The sequence below is a fragment of the Populus alba genome, chromosome 3, assembly GCF_005239225.2.
Source record: "Populus alba chromosome 3, ASM523922v2, whole genome shotgun sequence".
Taxonomy (NCBI): Eukaryota; Viridiplantae; Streptophyta; class Magnoliopsida; order Malpighiales; family Salicaceae; genus Populus; species Populus alba.
Window position 1 is genome coordinate 5,957,558 of NC_133286.1, and position 17,385 is coordinate 5,974,942.

At 32.4% G+C, this 17,385-nt stretch overlaps 1 protein-coding gene across 3 annotated transcripts; it reads right to left on the reverse strand.

Moving 5' to 3' along the window:
- Positions 1-1,118: 1,118 nt before the first annotated feature.
- Positions 1,119-15,187, reverse strand: LOC118031010 (beta-galactosidase 17). 3 transcript variants are annotated; one of them, XM_035035297.2, is made up of 19 exons: positions 14,899-15,186; positions 14,689-14,793; positions 14,401-14,596; positions 14,226-14,314; positions 13,629-13,709; positions 8,208-8,302; positions 7,130-7,200; positions 6,325-6,415; positions 6,135-6,252; positions 5,941-6,036; positions 5,819-5,867; positions 4,457-4,644; positions 4,274-4,345; positions 3,926-4,075; positions 3,393-3,443; positions 2,530-2,698; positions 2,168-2,313; positions 1,988-2,053; positions 1,119-1,556 (listed from the first exon to the last, which is right to left on the reverse strand). In XM_035035297.2, the coding sequence occupies exons 1-19, from the start codon at positions 15,049-15,051 to the stop codon at positions 1,452-1,454; spliced, it is 2,091 nt and encodes a 696-aa protein (XP_034891188.1). In that variant the 5' UTR covers positions 15,052-15,186; the 3' UTR covers positions 1,119-1,451. The 3 variants fall into 3 exon arrangements, 2 of the variants coding, with proteins under 2 accessions (XP_034891188.1, XP_034891187.1); XM_035035296.2 differs by having other exon boundaries at positions 14,878-15,185; XR_004684431.2 differs by having other exon boundaries at positions 1,482-1,556; positions 2,168-2,330; positions 14,878-15,187.
- Between the last annotated feature and the right edge of the window lie 2,198 nt (positions 15,188-17,385).

A 17,385-nucleotide genomic window follows, 5' to 3' on the forward strand; every position in this document is an offset into this window, starting at 1 on the left:
AAAATCAAGATTGAAAATTTTAGAAAAAATTATAACAAAAAAAAGGAAAAAAAATCATGCAGCAAAACATTGTAGTAATTTATTGTGTTTCATGAGAAAATTTATAATTGTAATTCTCAATTAGTTTAATATTAAAAATAATAAATATAATTTAAAAAAATATCATATGAAGGAATACTATAACAATCCACAATGTTTTAAAGAAAAAAAACTATGAAGTAAAATTCTTGACCAACTTAATATGAAAAAAATAAAATTTATAAAGACAATTATGAAAAAAAAAAAATCATGTGGAAAAAATACTGTAGCAATTCATGGTATTTTTTTTTTAAAAAAACTACAAATCTAAATTCTGAACCAGCTACATATTAAAAAAATAAAATCAACAAAAACAATTCTAAGAAAAAAAAGAAACAAAAATGAAAAAAGAAGACAATTTTGAAGAAAAAAAAAAAAACAAACAAAAGGAAAAAAATAGAAAAAAAACATGTGGGAAAAGCTAAAGTTAAATTCTCAACCAACTCAATATTAAAAAAAAAAATCGATAAAGATAATTTTGAAAAAAAAAAAACATGGAGAAACACTGTAACAAAATAAAAACTATGTGGAGAAACATTATAACAATTCACAATATTTTAAAGAAAAAACAACTACGAAGCAAAATTCTCAACCAGCTTAATATAAAAAAATATAAAATCCATAGACTATTTTGAAAAATAAAATCATAAAAAAAAACCATGTAGAAAATAAATGCAATAATTCATAATATTTTAAAGAAAAAAAACTACAATTCTAAATTATCAACCAATTTAATGTTAAAAGAAAATTGATAAAAATAATTTTGAAAAAAAAAAAAAAAAGAATCCATGGAAAAAGAGAAAAAAAAATGTAAAACCCAAAAAAAAAAAAAACAAAAAAACAATGCAAAAATAGTTACATACTTTTCCCATACTTTTTTAGAGTATTAGTTAATTGTTGTATAAAAGCAAGGCACTGTTCCACTCAAATGATAGCTTGTTTTCTTGATAAAATTATGACCGCACTGCTTGATTGAGGCAGTTTTTGGTACTTTGTGATTCTCCTTGTCTGTGAATAATAGAATCAGAAGGGAAAGAATATCACAGAAAACGAAGAGCATTTCTTAAATAGCTTGGAGAGTTTTTAAGAAAACCCAATCCTTGTTCAGGTGAAAATGACAAGGCAATAATATTAGTTTTTTCAACTTAATCCAGTGTAAATGATGCTGTTTAAACAGAACCATCACTGGGATTCTCATTGATAAGCGCATCAATTCTCTGAAATTCACTTCTGCTCAAGTGGGGCCACATTTTGCTGATCAGTCTGCCATCCTTGTGCCAAATGCAAAATGCATCATGTGTGCTCTTGATCTTCAGAGTTTCAGCATTGCGAGTCAACTGATCTCCCTGATGTAGCAAATGTATAAGGTGTAACTAAAGCTGATGCACGCTTGACTTACTTGAACCACATGTGAAGTCTGGGTGATCAACTGAATGTATGACAAGCTCAGGGCTGGGAGATTCTAACTCCAGTATGACCTATGAAGTCGGAAACAAGACAAGAAGTCAAGGCAACAACACCTTTTTAAGGAAAAAACAAGTTTGATGCATCCCAAATAATGTAGTATCAGTGGAAAAAACAAGTTTGATACATCCCAAATAATGTAGTATCAGTGGTGTGCATGGGTGGCATGGAGTGCATAGACACGAGGAAGATTGTGTTGATTCTTGATATCAACTAAGCAACCCCTGGGAAGGAAGCTGAAAACTTGATATTTTAAATTTTGCCATCTTAACCATGGGTTCCAACATGGATCACAACTATGATATCAATAGACAAAGTTTGTGGCTTAGATGCCAAGATGATTCCATAACTAGGGAGTAAACTGAAAAATGGTGATCAAAGAAACTAATATGCGTATTATAGCGTATAAACCCGCAAATGTAAATAAGCTTTAGGCATTCCATACCAGAACATTTTCTCCATGACGAAGGATCGGAGCAGGGACGTAAAGATTGCATTGTGGACCATATGACTGCAACCTCGGAGGAAAATTGTACACAAAAGTGGGAAAATAAAAAAAAATTAACAGCATAAAAAAGTAGAGGACTCAGAGCAAGGCTGGAAAATCAAAATTAAGTTCCTTTACCGGCCAATATCTTCCTATGTTAAAATCATTAACAACTGCAATCCCTTTACCCCAACCACTGAATGATATGAAAGTATCATGAATCTGGTTTGCATTCTCGATAAAGAAATGGCCAGTGAAGAATGCTGGTACTTCAGAAACATTCCCTGAAAATACAAGCAAACTACTGTTGATTCATTGCAATGTCCTGTTTATTCATATTGTGCTTTAATAAATGACATGAACTTGCAACATGAGATGGAAAAAGGAGTCATGCCTGACCATAAAACCAAAAGTGGCCAGGAATTGGCACCACAAAAAAATGATGCAACAGCTAACATAGAGGATCACTAATGCATTTTTTTTATGAATTTGAGACTCACCAGATTTATCTTTTAACTCTCTTTGAGTTGATACTGTAATGAATCTTGAATGTGCAGCTTCAATGATGAGATTGATTTTTGGAACTTCGTTCAGGTTGTGGAAAGGGATGGGAATCATTTTCCATCCATGCAAAATGCTCCCATCCAGAAAAACAGAAGACAAAATTCCCTGTAAAAGAAAGAAAATCCAGTTGAATAGCATCTGTTAGAACTATGAGGAAAGTGCAATATCATCTAAGATGCAAAATGTAATAAAATTTTGATTTCTGAATTTATTATCATCTGATATGTAGTATTCCCTCTATTTAAATATCTAAGGTCCCATTAATTACAATGCTAAAATTCATAACACATTTCTTTTGTGTTATACTTTAAGCGAGGAAACAATGACTATATTACTACACAGCTTTATCAAAAGACAACGGGTATGACTGAGATTTTGAAGGATCCTCTTTTAATTTACACAACAAACAATACAATGTGAATTTTTCCAGAATAATGGTCCTAAAAATTATCGGGTCTTGAAAAGAACAAGACAACCAAGAAGTGTTGACTGTCCAGCTGATTGAGAAATTGGATAGCCTTCAACTATTTTCTCAACTTTCCATTCCTTTCCAGCATTCTTCCTAAACTGTAAATAGTCTTTAGCTGGAAAAGTTCCTTTATATGTTCAGATTTTAGCAGGCAGACCATGAAAGCTAGAAATTCACCAACAAGAGATAGAAAATGCAGGAGATATTTTATAGAGCTGAAGAAAAGAATTTGAATTCTTGAATTCCAACCACGCAGATAATGAAACTGTAATACAATCATACTAAGAAATCATGAAGCAGCTTTAACGGATAAAAAAGGAGCAAGTTTACCTTCTTGTCAAACATGTATGGTCCATAATTCACATGGCCCTGATTTTCAACCTATCAGAATGAAAAATAAACTGATTCAATAAAGAATGTAATAATTTTCAATATAAAAATCCCACACATGCAAATTATGAGGACCTATCACAATAAAGGGAAAATGATAGCTCTTGAGAATCTGTTCATTATTGGCAATACACTGTAAACAAAATCCACTGAGATTAAAAGCATCTTTCTTATAATTGCTTTCAAGCCAGTTTATTGCAAGAATTTAAGTCATCTTACTGTATTTCAATGAGTAAACGGAACAAAAATGTAAAAATAGATAAAACTTCCCTTGTTAGCCAAAGTAAAACTCAACTTATGCAAAAACTTTAGCAAGAAAATGAACTCAGAAGCGCAGTAATAAAATACCAACGGCTCTGTACAGCAACAATATTTCCATTAAACTACTTTAACTTCAATGTAGAGCTTGCATAACTAGCTAAAGTAAAACCATCAGTAATTTTTTTTTCACGAGAAACAGGATAGTCAAGTACCAAAACAAATAAGCTGATGTTCGAAGCACATTTGGCATTAGGAAGGCCAAGTTTTTTACTTGACAACCTATCAATTGAACCAACACGTGTTGGTCTTCTGCTATTGTCCTCGGAATGGCATAAAGTAAACACTTGAGCTCTATCATGCACCTGCAGCATAGAATGTCGGGAAAAAAAGAAATTGTTTCGTTTTATCAAACCAATAACAGAACAAGTGAAAAATGCAACTCGGACACAATTAAAATGACACGCACTAGCATTGCATTCCTTATCATAAATTGAAAAAACAATAAGAAACAACTATTTTACCAAGGATCAAATTACGAAATCTATGCATGGTTTTTATACCTCTGGTATGAGAAGAACGCTTTTATCATCCTTTGGAGCGTACTCAGAAACATATAACAGAAATCCAAACATCTGAATTGAAGAAGTTTCAGGTAGCAAGCAATTTTTGTTCAATAAGGATAGCTACAAAACATAAACTTTTAAAAAATACATATATATAGATAAGATAATAAAGTTGAACACCTGTCCCACAGACTCCATTGAGAGTGGATTTTCAGATTCAACTACATCAGCTGGATTAATATTGTCAAGTAAATCAAACAAGAATGCTGTTTTCTGTAACTGAATAGGTCCATATCCCATCTTTCCATTATCAGAAGGAACAGACGGAAGAGATGCTGCAGTATGAAGTTCAATAACCCTGCGCAGTGCTGAAGTAAGGAGTTATCTATCTATATATTATCTTGCTAGATAAGCACTGCTTAGAATAGAAATTTGAGTCAATGGTCATTAACAAATAAATCTGAAAACAGTTTCAGAGATGCTAGGCAGCTCTGAAAAACTGCAAGCACATTTGGACATGGTTATCATGACTGAAATTTCCTTCTATGTAAATAAATCCTTAACAGTGAGACATTAATCTAGGAGGATAAGAGTGAGTAAAACACCATATCGTTAATAGTGCAGGACAGAAAATACTGAAACAGCTAAAGATGTCAACTCCCATCTTATATGACCAATCTAACACCAAAATTACTATTTTAAATCATCCCAACATCTAATGTAACCACTCATAGAGTCACTTTCTCAGGAGCTAAAGAAAAAACAAATCAATGATAAAAGGTATGATGTAAACATAGGCACGCATCCTATCAGCAATTATTCTTGCATTTTTCTGTGTTCAATTCCAAGTACAAGGCTTTATATGGAAATGTACTAGCTAAACATGTCACAGCTACCAGTGGTTAGGCCATGCCTCTCCATACGAGAAAGAGAGATGCTCAGAGATGGATCATTTTTTAACCACTACCAGTTGAATGAAACTTTCTATTGGCATTATTAACAGATGCGTTTGCTGCAAGAGTCTTGAGATGTGCTTATGTATGATATTTATTCCTTTAAACTCAATTGACATCATTAAGCACAATCAAGAGTCAGGCATGCTACACTTTTATCTGTGCAATCTACCCACTAAAATCACTTCTCCTCCATTGGCCTTCCAACATAGTGGAAAGAGAAAAAAAGAAAAAGTCTTGGTCACAACAGAGCTGGCCATATTTATTAGAAAGTTTTTGTCCTCCCAATTATCTATCTCAAAATCAATAAGTGGAAACATTAAAATTATACCCACAAAAGTAGCCAGGAACAAAAGCATGCCGCGGCAAGAAAATTCCAATGCTTTTGAAAAATGCAAGTTGTGTTCTGTTTTATCAATCCTTAACACACTTGGTTATTGTCATTCAGGTAGCAAGTTGCCAAACAAACCAGATTAAAACTAGTCCAAAGTCATCACAATCATTACAGAGTTGTTAATTGAAGGACAGATCACACAGCTCAGCTGGAAAAAAAATTATCCCTCCACCCACGCCAAAAATGAAATCATACCATTGAATTTTGCGTTCTCCACATCTCCAGATTCGCTGATTGGTGCATCCTGGAAAATTATCATTTTAGTCCAGTATACATTCTATTCCATAAAATCAGTAATCCCGCAAGTCAGTCCTCACATAATCATACGAAGTGATGTCTGGCTTGTAATCAGACTCATCCACACCAGTATTTGCTCCATTGTAGAATCCAAAGTTTGTTCCACCATGCACCATCTGGGAATTTTAAAAAATCATAAAAAGAAAAAAGGTAATGCAATTACTTGCACACAAATACTTCAGCAGCAGGAAAAGGTTTGAACTAGAGGACATACATAAAGCACAGCAGAACCATTCTGTGACAATATCTTTTCCAGGGCTGATGCAGTAAAATCAGCACCAGTCTTTGCATTCTTCTCACCCCAATGTGTCAGCCAACCTGTATAAAACTCCCTGGAAACACCAAGCACTAAAAATGTAGAACCACTGACCATTCAACATCAAACTATTTAATGAAGCACTTACGAAGAAAGTGGTGGTGATTTTCCAGGGGCATTGAACTCCTTTTGTAACTTGAATATAGGCCAAGGATCATCACCAGTAGTGAAGTCTACAGCTGCATATTGCATATAAAACATGTGATGCATGCTTAAGATATTTATACCATTCCAATAGAAAAACTGAATTTTGTATATATGGAACTTCTAGATTTTCAAGGTTTAAGATGCTTCACTCAAAGCACAAGTCATATACAAAAAGTAAATGGCCATGTGTTCTTTCCTTGAGACAGACTTCATGGCCTTGTGGTCATATGCTAAGCTCTCGCCCCCCCCCCCTCTCTGATTATTTGCTATTCTTGACTGTTTTTCATGTAATCTAAGTGGGAAAAAAAGAAAAGTAGAAAAAAATGAGAACAAAAGAAACCGCAAGCCATAGGCATCCATAAAATAACATGGTCAATTTCCCATAATTCACAGAAACAGGGTTGAACTCGATCACACTTTCTCTATAGCTATTCAAATGAATGTGCTGCCAATAAGAGAACCTTTGACACATGCTCCGTAATATGTCTATGTTACTTGGACTCTTCACTTTACCCTAGATAACAAACAACAGATACTCAAGCATGAATATTGACATTTGTACACTTGAAATTCATGGAAAATATGTGTTTACACATAATACCAATAATAGCATTTGAATGTGGAATATGTTACGGTTAGAATCTAATAGACAAATATAAACATAGTATTTAACTTAAGATATCTTAGCAGCTTGGGTAATAATCAAGTACACATATAAGATTTGAAAAGAAACTTCATAATTTTACTTGAAAAGACAGCATCTCCTCGAATGGTTCCTTTCTCAAGATTTTCCCTAGAACCTCCATCTGTGGTATACCTAGAAATAATTAGTCAAGATAGGGACACTAATTAAACAATTGAAAATAATCTATGCAAAATTTAGCTAAATAAGTTAAACTGAAGCTAACACTGTAGTTGGAATACATTTTGGATAAATGCAATAGGCAACAGAAATTATTTTCTACCATACAACATCTTAAGGACATGACACAATGATGTTTTAATTGATGAAAGCATGAATACACAGATGCAAAGCACAGAGAATTCACAACATCTAATCAAATCAAATGTATCCGGATATATATCTAAAAGGGGGAAAGGTAGAGGTACAAATACACAGCACTCTGTTTTATATTTACAGAAAATCAAAAGGAGATGGTACCATAACCAAGAGAATTAATATGCATTTAATCAAATGTAATAATGATCTTAGGTTGGTGGTGATAGACGTCCAATTGGATGGGTAGAAAACTGCCAGAAAGATCAACATGCAACTTCAAGTAGGAGGCACCAAGGAAATTGCATTCCTTCACTATTGGATTAAATGGTTTCTTAAGCATCCTAAAGGGATGGTAATGGTATCAAAGTGATCCAAATCTATACAGTCCTAGCTGATGATATTGCCATGACCAAAACTGTAAAGTTCAGTTAAATTCCAGATTGAAGCCAGAAATTTCAAGCAAATAATATCACATAAACTCTGAAGCTCTCTCACTGCCAAGTCAGCAGTTCCCCAAGTAACTGAACTGAATATAACAATTACAAACTAGATGTTATGTGTACATTCTTTAATGAACAAGAAGGATACAATTGCTGAGTCACGATTCTATTTCTACCCTCAAGAGTTCATGAAGAGCGAAAATGAGTTATGGGTGCACTTTGAGAGTAATCATCTTATGCATGAAACAAAGACACCAAAAACTAAGCCATAGACATACAACCACGTTGTGTAGTAAGAACATACTGACACATACATGAAAGAAACAACTGAATGAGCTTTACATGAAACCATGAATAGAAGATTGAAGATACAGAAACTCTTACAAAATGATACCATCACCAAGATGTCCTTGGGCCAATTTGACCAGGTGATGAAGATAAGCTTTGTCATCTCCATATGAACCAAACTCATTCTCGATCTGCAAGATAATCACTTTCATTGAAAACTACTAGTTTACAAATACTGAGAGTATGCAAAAAATACTGAGAGTATGCAAACAATTTGGCATTGAGATAAAGAAATATGATCCTATAAAGGATTAAGACATTTTGTGAGATGATTCTGAATCTTTGATACTTTTTGGAGAATCTTAGAGGACAATATATTTCCAAATGGCTATCAAAACCTTCTCCTATCTCACATAGTGTTCGCTGCAATTTATTGATGTGGAAAGATTAATTGATACGCAATTACTTGATTTAGGGAGCTTGATCGAGAGAGATTGATTCATAGGCAATTACTTTTTAGAGAGATTGTAATTATGGTAAACGATAGAATGTAATTATGTTAATACTTGAAAGAGAAAGATGTTTAAGAGACATTCAGACCTTTTTTATATAGTATCAGAGCCAAAATTATAAATTTTGTACTTGACTCTTTGGTTAGTATTTTTTCTTGGTCGTGTTGTGGAATATTTTTCTTGGGTTTCTCTCTTGAGACTCCTTGTTTTGGGACTATAGGCAATTTTTTGGGGTAAAGAGATTTTGTTTTGGATGGACATTATAGCGACATAGTTGGGTATTTTAGGAGTTCCCATTCTCGGTAGTTTGAAGGGTTTTTTTCTTTTTCTTTTTTTGACATCAAGGTCTACTTTTTCACTAGTTAATTTCTTTTGTTTTTTCTGATTTATAATGAAAGAAAAATATTTTATTGTTTGTTCAAATGGAAAGAATTACTCCATTTGGGAGTTTGAATTCAAGATACTTGTGAAGGGAAAAGATTTATAGGGTCACTTAGATGGGTCATCTAAGGCTCTGACTAAATCCCAAGGAGATTGATTCTTGGGAGTGCAAGGATGGTTGCATTATCTCTTGGCTATTTGGTTCTATTGAACCAAGTAGGTGAATGATCTTCAATATTGCTATGGAGATGTGGGTTTATCTTCAGAGCATTTATTCTCAAAATAACATTGCTCGAAAGTTTCAATTGTAGTTAGAAATTGGTAGCTATCATCAAGGTAATTTTTTTATTGAACAATTCTATTATGAATTTCTTAATTTATAGAGTGAATATATTAGGATAGTCCATCCTACCATTCAAAAAGAGGTCATTGCGACACTACAAGTTGTCTATCATAAGAGCCATATGGATTAGTTTCTGATGAAACTAAGATCAAAATTTGAGACTGCATGAGCTAGTTTAAGCAGCTGTAATCTTGTTTCATCCTTGGAGGTTTGTTTGAAGGAATTATGTGAAGAACAACACCAAGTCACTCAATTTGGCCTTAATTTAGAAACCATGATGTCTACGATATTTAAGATGGCATATGTTGTTAATGGCAGAGAAAGATCCAAGTCACAAACTCAGTGCTACAATTGCAAGGAGTTTGGGCATGTTGCAAAGCACTACAACAAGAAATTTCTCAATTATTGTAAAAAAAAAAAAAAAAAGGCACAACATTAAAGATTGTCGAGTGTGATTTCAAAATCGACATGCTTTAGCCCCTCGTAATTTTATCTAGACCAATTTGGCGGTTGCCTCTCAGGTTCCTTCTTTGGATCTGCAATCTATAGGTAGTTCTTCATCTTATCTCACACTCGAGATAGTTTAATATATGATTGTTTCTAACTTCTCTATCTTCGGCTTACGAGGTAAGGGAAATCTACTTCTTCTTGGTTGACTGACTTTGCAGCTTCCAATCACATGACTAATAGTACTTATGCTTTACATAAAGTTTGTGAGTATAAAGGTATGAGGATAAGCAGCATATTCAAATAATCAATGATACTGCTCTTCATATCACTATGATTGCAACTTCGGAGTCTTTCTGTAATAATGTTTTTATGTCTCCAAATTTATCTGCTAATTTAAATTTTGTTGGCCAATTGGTAGATAATAATTGTAAAATTCACTTTGATTATGATAATTGTCATGTGCAAAATCAAGAATCAAGCATCGGGGAAAGTGATAGAAAAGGGCCTAAAATGGGACATCTATTTCCTCGCCAGTTTTCCATTCATATGTCTATTTCTTTCAGTTATACTGCGCTTGTTAATAATAGTCATGTATGGCATAAGAAATTGGGACATTCCAATTCTATTGTTTTGACTTATCTTATGAAACATATTTATTTGGGCAATAAAGATTTGTTTTGACCTTCTACTGTGTCTTCTGATTGCGGTTCATGTGAACTTGGTAAAAGCAAGTCCTTACCCTTTCCTTCACATGGCAATCAGGCCTCTTCTTATTTTGAGATCATTAATACTACCATATGGGGCATTAGTCTTGCTATTTCACATACTTAGTACAAATATTTCATGATATTTATTGATCATTATAGTCATTTTGTTTGGGTATTTTTATTTTTTTTGTTCTAAAGTTGATGTGTTTTTTGACTTTCAGAATTTTATTGTTTATGCTGAAAATCAAATTTCTACTTTTATTAAGACTTTAAGATGATTTTGGGAGGAATATATGTCCAATGGAAGGGTATTCTCTCCCAACATTATTGTCCACACTCCTCAATAGAATAGGGTTGCCGAGCATAAGAATCTTCACCTTTTAGATGTTTGTACCTTGTTAATTGACTCTTCAGTACCACCTATATCTTGGGTAGAAACATTATCTACGGATGTTTATTTGATTAATCATTTACCCTCCCAAATTCTCAATTTCAATTCCCCGTTTTATCACTTATTTGGCATGACTCTTAAGTATTAACCTCTTCATATATTTAATTGTGTGTATTTTGTTTACTTACCATTAATTAAATGAAACAAGTTTGTTGCTCAATCTGTTCGGAGTGCTTTTCTAGGATATAATAATGTTCATAAAGGGTTTGTGTGTTATGATTTGACAGCTAATAAACTTTGTATTTTTAAAATGTGGTATTATTTAAAAATCAATATTTCTTTCAAGTCTTTTATTTCACATGATTCTCTTCAGTTTTGCTTTCTAATTTTGATAAAGTATCAAGTTTTGTTGAGCGTTTTAAGTCAGAAATTGTGTATTAGAGACGTTGTCCATCGATCCCATTGCCTTACCCATCCATGACACCAGATCTCGTAATGGTTAAACTTCATTGATCTTCTCAAATTTCAAGTCCTCCAAATAGGTGGTATGGGTTCAACTCTTCAAGCTACTCTTAATACTACTATTGTACCTAAGTCTTACTCTCAAGTTTCTACTCAAGCATGTTGGAAGTCGTCTATGCAAGAAGAGCTTCAAGCTCTTCAAGACAAGCACTTGGGATATTGTTTCTTATCTTGATGGCGTCGAACTTCTTGGTTCTAAATAGATTTATATCATAAAGCTATCACCTGATGGTTTTATTGCAATATATAAAGTCTATCTAGTGACTCTTGGGAAACGACAAAAGTATAGACTTGATTATGAGATGACATTTGCAACTCTATTCAAGATGACTATTGTTCGCACTGGTATGGCCATTATTGCCTTGAAAGGGCAGTCAATCTAACAAATGGATGTGAAAAATACATTTTTGTATGGAGACCTCAAAGGAATATATATGACTTCTCCACCTGGCATGTTCACTCACTCCCACTCTGAGGTTTATTGTTAAAACAGTCTCTTTATGGATTGAAGCAAGCACCACGTGTTTGGTTTGAGAAATTTCGTTCTAACTTTCTTGATTTAATTTTATTTAGAGTCAATTTAACTCATCTCTCTTTCTCCGAATGAATGCTACTAGGATTGTTGTATTTCTTGTATATGTGAATGATTTTGTTATTAAAGAGTGTGATTATCAGTTGATTGAGCAACTAAAGAAGCATATTAACACTTCATTTCATATGAAAGATTTGGGTATCCTCTAATATTTTCTTAGTCTTGAGGTACGTTATTGTTCAACTAGCACACTTCTACATAAGCACAAGTATACTCAAGAGCTTCTCACCTTAGCTATTCTTAAATCTAGTAGCTTGGATCTTACACCAATGGAGGTCAACTTGAAGTTACAACATAAGTATCAACAGTTGATAAGAAGTTTGAATTATTTTACAATTACATGGCCACATATTTCTTTTATTATATTGCAAGTTAGTCAGTTTATCCAGGCTCCTCGCCATTCTCACCCAGTCATTGGACGACATATCCTTCGTTATCTCAAAGGTACTTCCGGTCACATGTCATTCTTTTCTACTATAACTTCTTTACAATTGATGGGTTTTAGTGATACGGATTGGGCCGGTTGTCTTGTTACTCGTCGTTCAATTACTGGTTGGTGCATGTTTCCTAGTTATTCTCTTATTTCTTGTCCTGAATATTGTGTTATGTCATTTGCATGCTTTGAGATAGTTTGGCTTCAGGGGTATGTAGGGTGAACTTGGTATTCCTCAGCTTATTCCTACTCTTCTTCATACTGATAACACCATTGCTATTCAAATTGTTGTCAATCTGGTCTTTCATGAGCACACCAAGCACATTGAAGTAGATTGTTATTGTATTGTTTTTTTACCAACATGCGATTGCTATCCCTTACATTTTCACTAAGTTCCAGACAATTGATGTGTTTACCAAGGCTCTATCCAGTCATCAAAATAAACTCATGGTTAACAAATTGATGCTTCGTGAAATTTGAGGGGGTTGGTTTTAATATCTTGATTTAAAAAGATTGATTGATATACAATAACTTGATTTAGGGAGCTTGATCAAAGGAGATTGATTGATATAAAGTTTCTTGATTTAGGAAGCTTGATCTAGGAAGACTGATTAATAGAAATTTAGTTGTTCATAGTTACCTTTTCAGATAGAATGTAATTATGGTACAGGAGTAATTATAGATGTAATTCTATTAATACTTGACTATTTAAAAAGATGCAATCCTCCATTGAGAGGCTTTCAGCTAATATCTTCATCAGGTAGACCAGAAATGATACAAGAAAAAGCCATACTAGTTTGACCCAATTTTATTCAGAAATATCCGTCTTCTTTCAATCTCCTTATGACAATGTATAACTAATAGACAAAGGGAATTGGAAACAAGGAATGAAAGATATATTTTAGAAAGATCAACTAATGTTGTGAATTTTTTATTTTTCTATACAAGAGTATAATTGATTATCAAGGCAAACTTCTTTCTCCAAAGAAATTTAAGGGTTGAAAAATTATTAGCAGTGAGATCTATAGCTTTCTTCAACTTGTTAAAGAGAAACTATCTCCTAAATGGAAATATTTTTCATTTTTTGGATGTTGTCGATCAACAATAAGATCCACATCATTTTTTACATTTATACTCTGTTATAAATCATAGAAGATGTATTAATAAGAAGAACAAATTCACTTACCTGAACCATTATGATTGGGCCTCCATTATTATAAAGAAACGGAGCTACCTTGGGAAGTAAGATTCCCCACCAGTTATCAACCTACAAAATTTAAATCCCTATTGACTAAAAAAGACGGATTCAAAATTACAACATTTAGAGATCATGGGATACAGAACTAAAAGAATTCATACAATCACTCCATCATTATTAACCCCAAACAAATTTTCATTACCTCAATAAGCCATCATCAATCTAAGAAATTAGTAAAAAAGAGCCTTCCATTTCAAGGCCGTATAGATAGTCAAATGAAACATCCTCATGATAGCAAAAAAAGACCAAATCATCTTGTAATTGTCTTCTTATATAAGAACTTCATAGGTAAACATATGTAACTTCAAAGAAATAAAACAAACCAAAGTAGGGTGAAACAGAATGATCAATCCAAGCTGTGATGAAGGATATATATATAAAGAACAAAACAATGAATACCACAGAAATCACCAACAATACAAAATGCAACTCCTTTGTCCACCATTTGAAATCCCCACCATAAATGTCACATGTATAATATATGAACAATATCATCATTACCAACAAAGTCATTGCGAAACATACCAATCGAAGGTAAGCAGGATCAGACGATCTCAATTTGAGAGGCGGTTCGATGGCTAGTAACCAAGCTGGAAAGCCCCCCAAATCCCACTCTAACAAACAAACACAACTAATTAGGCTGACGTATAATGTGAGACCTCTCATAGAACAGCAAGTAACAAAGGGTAGATAAAACAACCTCCACAGATATATGGGCCGGGTCGGAGCATGACAAGTATATCAAGCTTGTGGCAGAGTTTGAGAAAAGAGACAAGATCAGCAATCCCCTCAAACACTAGTTTACCAGGCTGTGGCTCATGAAGATTCCAAGGCACATAAGTTTGAATAGTATTCAATCCCAGTGCCTTTGCTCTCACCAACCTATCTTCCCAGTACTTTTTTTTTGCAAAAAGTAAATAAGTAAACACATCAAAATAAAACCAGAAATTAATTCATAAAAACATAAAACAAATAAATAGAGAGATGCCTGAGGAAGAACGCGAAAGTAATGCAAGTCGCCGCCGATGATCCTGAAAAACTCGCCGTCTTTCCAGAACTTGTCGTCGTCGATCTCGAATGATCGAGGCTTAACCTGATTAGAGTAAAGTTAATTGAAATAAATTAATGCTTGCTTTGATTATGAGTGTTGAACTTGTAGAAAGAGAGAATGATTTACCGCGACGGTGCTGGTCACTACCTTTCGGTGGTGGTGGTGGCGGTGGCGAGGAGAGAGAGAGTAGTGGGAGGAGAAAGAAGGGAGAGGAGCGAAGACGGGAGCGAAAGCGAGAAGAGAAATAAGAGAGATGAGTAGGAAAAACAGTGTCGTCTTGGTTCCGCTCTTTCTCCCCATTGTTTTCCTCCTACCAGTAGTGATAGTAGTTTCGGTGAGCTGAGAAGGTCCGATCAAAGCTTTTTGCCGCTCCAGCCAAGTACGAGGTAGAGAGAGAGCTGTTGAGTCATCGTTTCATTTGACCCATTCATCAGCCAGATGATTGGAGTCAAAGAGTTTATTATAAACTTAGCCCCTTTAGTTTAGCAAAACCAGGTGACCAGTCCTTATATTCTTATAAATTACATATGTAATCCCTACATTTTTAAACCTAAGGGAATGACTGAAAATAAATATTGGTGGTGAAGATATTTTATTTTTTTCTCTGAAATGTCTTGAAAAGTAGTGTAGCAGTGCTTAATTTTTTAAATATTTTTTATTTATAAATGTATTAAAATAATATTTTATTTATTAAAATAATATTATATTTATTTTTAAAAAATTATTTTTAATATTTATATATCAAAATAATTCAATCAATTTTTATTTTACAGACAAAAACGAGACCAGAACCCTCTTTTTCACATGCCAGCTCACCCATTTGGTTTTTTTTTTCCTTCTTTTTTTTTTTTTTAGCCTGACCTCTTTTTAATTTGTTTTCCTTCCACAACTCGAATTAATCTTATCAGTTGTCAATTGTAAGAATTTCTCATTAGATGCTAAAGTTATATAAAATTCTCTCTGTCGATACTTTTACCGCAACATTAATTAATAAAAAAAACTAGAATATGGGTACATATTTTGCAGAGGATCAATAACAAAAAAAAATTAAAATATAAAAAAATTATTAAGAATATAAAAAATATTTTAAGTGCTAAATTCATAAGTCTTGGTTCCGACGGCTAATCCAAACCCAAGTTTTTGAGTCTAGCTCTATTATAAACCTAAGTCTCTTGAGCTTGTTGGATCTGATATTATTACAGACCCAAATTTTCTTGGGTCTGACACGTATACAAATCGAGAGCATTAGGTCTGGTAGTCATGCTTAATTATTATTTTTATTTGTATAAAAAAATATTTAAACTATTATTGAAGTATCATAAACAAAAATGTTAATTAATTTTTTATAATCATTTTTATTTTTATAAAAAAATAATTAAAATATCCTTGTAGCCTAAACAGAAATCTTAATTAATTTTTTTATAATTTTTTTATTTGTTATAAAAAAACATTTAAACTATCCTTAAAATATCATAAATCGAAATGCTAATTAATTTTTTTTTATAAATTGTTCTTATTTCTTATAAAAAAAATATTTAAACTACTCTTGAAATATCCTAAATAGAAATTCTAATTAATTTTTATCTATTTTTTATATAAAAAAAAACATTATAATTTTTTATTCTAAAAAACATTAAAATACTCTTAAAGTATCCTAAATAGACATTCTAGTTAATTTTAAACTATTGTTAAAAAGCATTGGGTTCGACGGTCATGCCACACCTAAAAGCATTGGATATGCTGGCTACAGTAGACTTAAGAGCTTCCAGACCTAAAAAAGCTTGGGTCTAGCATTTTTTTATATCCAAGTAAATAACAAACAAACAAATAACAATTATGTATTTTAGTTGTTAAGAAAGATAAAAAAAAATATACATAAACAATCAAAAAAATCTATTAAAAAAATAAGATGAGAAATGAAAAGTTAAATTACTATTACAATTAACAGTGAAATATGTCTTAAATTGTAATGATTTTTTAATATCATTTATCTTTTGTTATAATTAAATGATTTAGGATTGATTTCATGTTAATATAATTAATAAAAATTCTTTTTCAATAATTACATAACAATTTGGTTTTATAATTCAGTTGGTTAACATGTTGGTGTTACGAGAGGTCACGGGTTTGTCTTATGTTTGAATTTTGTCATTGGTGCTTTTTTTTCTTTTTTTTTCTTCATGGCTCATTCTTTTTGGTTTTTAGGTGAACTTTACGTTTCTTTTTATGATTCTTTTTTTTTTTGGTAAACTTTACATGGACCCTATCTCTTTTTATTTAAAAAAAAAATTAAATCAAGAGTGCACAAAGTTTCCATATAATTTCAAATTCATACCTTGGCTCGCCTTTTAATTTCCTTTTTTTTTTGTTTTGTTTTTTAAGAGTGTTACCATACAATTTGCTAATAAAAAAAATGTTTATAATTACTGTAAAAAAGAGGACCACGTCACATAGATTGTTTCTCTTTTTATTTATTTATTTATTAATATTAAGTTTTTATTAAAATATTAATTATTTTTTCTTCTCAATTATATTCTTCAATATTTAGTTGAATTTGAATTGCTCTTTACATTTGTTTTGATTTTTTTATGGGATTATCATAATCTTAAACATAGTTATTAAACTCGGTATGGG

Coding starts and splice junctions, on each gene's coding strand:
- LOC118031010 (XM_035035296.2), bottom strand. CDS start 15,051: ATGGGGAGAAAGAGCGGAACCAAGACGACACTGTTTTTCCTACTCATC. Junction 5,868..5,940: donor ACATCACTTCGTATGATTAT/GTGAGGACTGAC, acceptor ATAATTTTCCAG/GATGCACCAATCAGCGAATC. Junction 1,557..1,987: donor GTCATGGAGAAAATGTTCTG/GTATGGAATGCC, acceptor CCGACTTCATAG/GTCATACTGGAGTTAGAATC.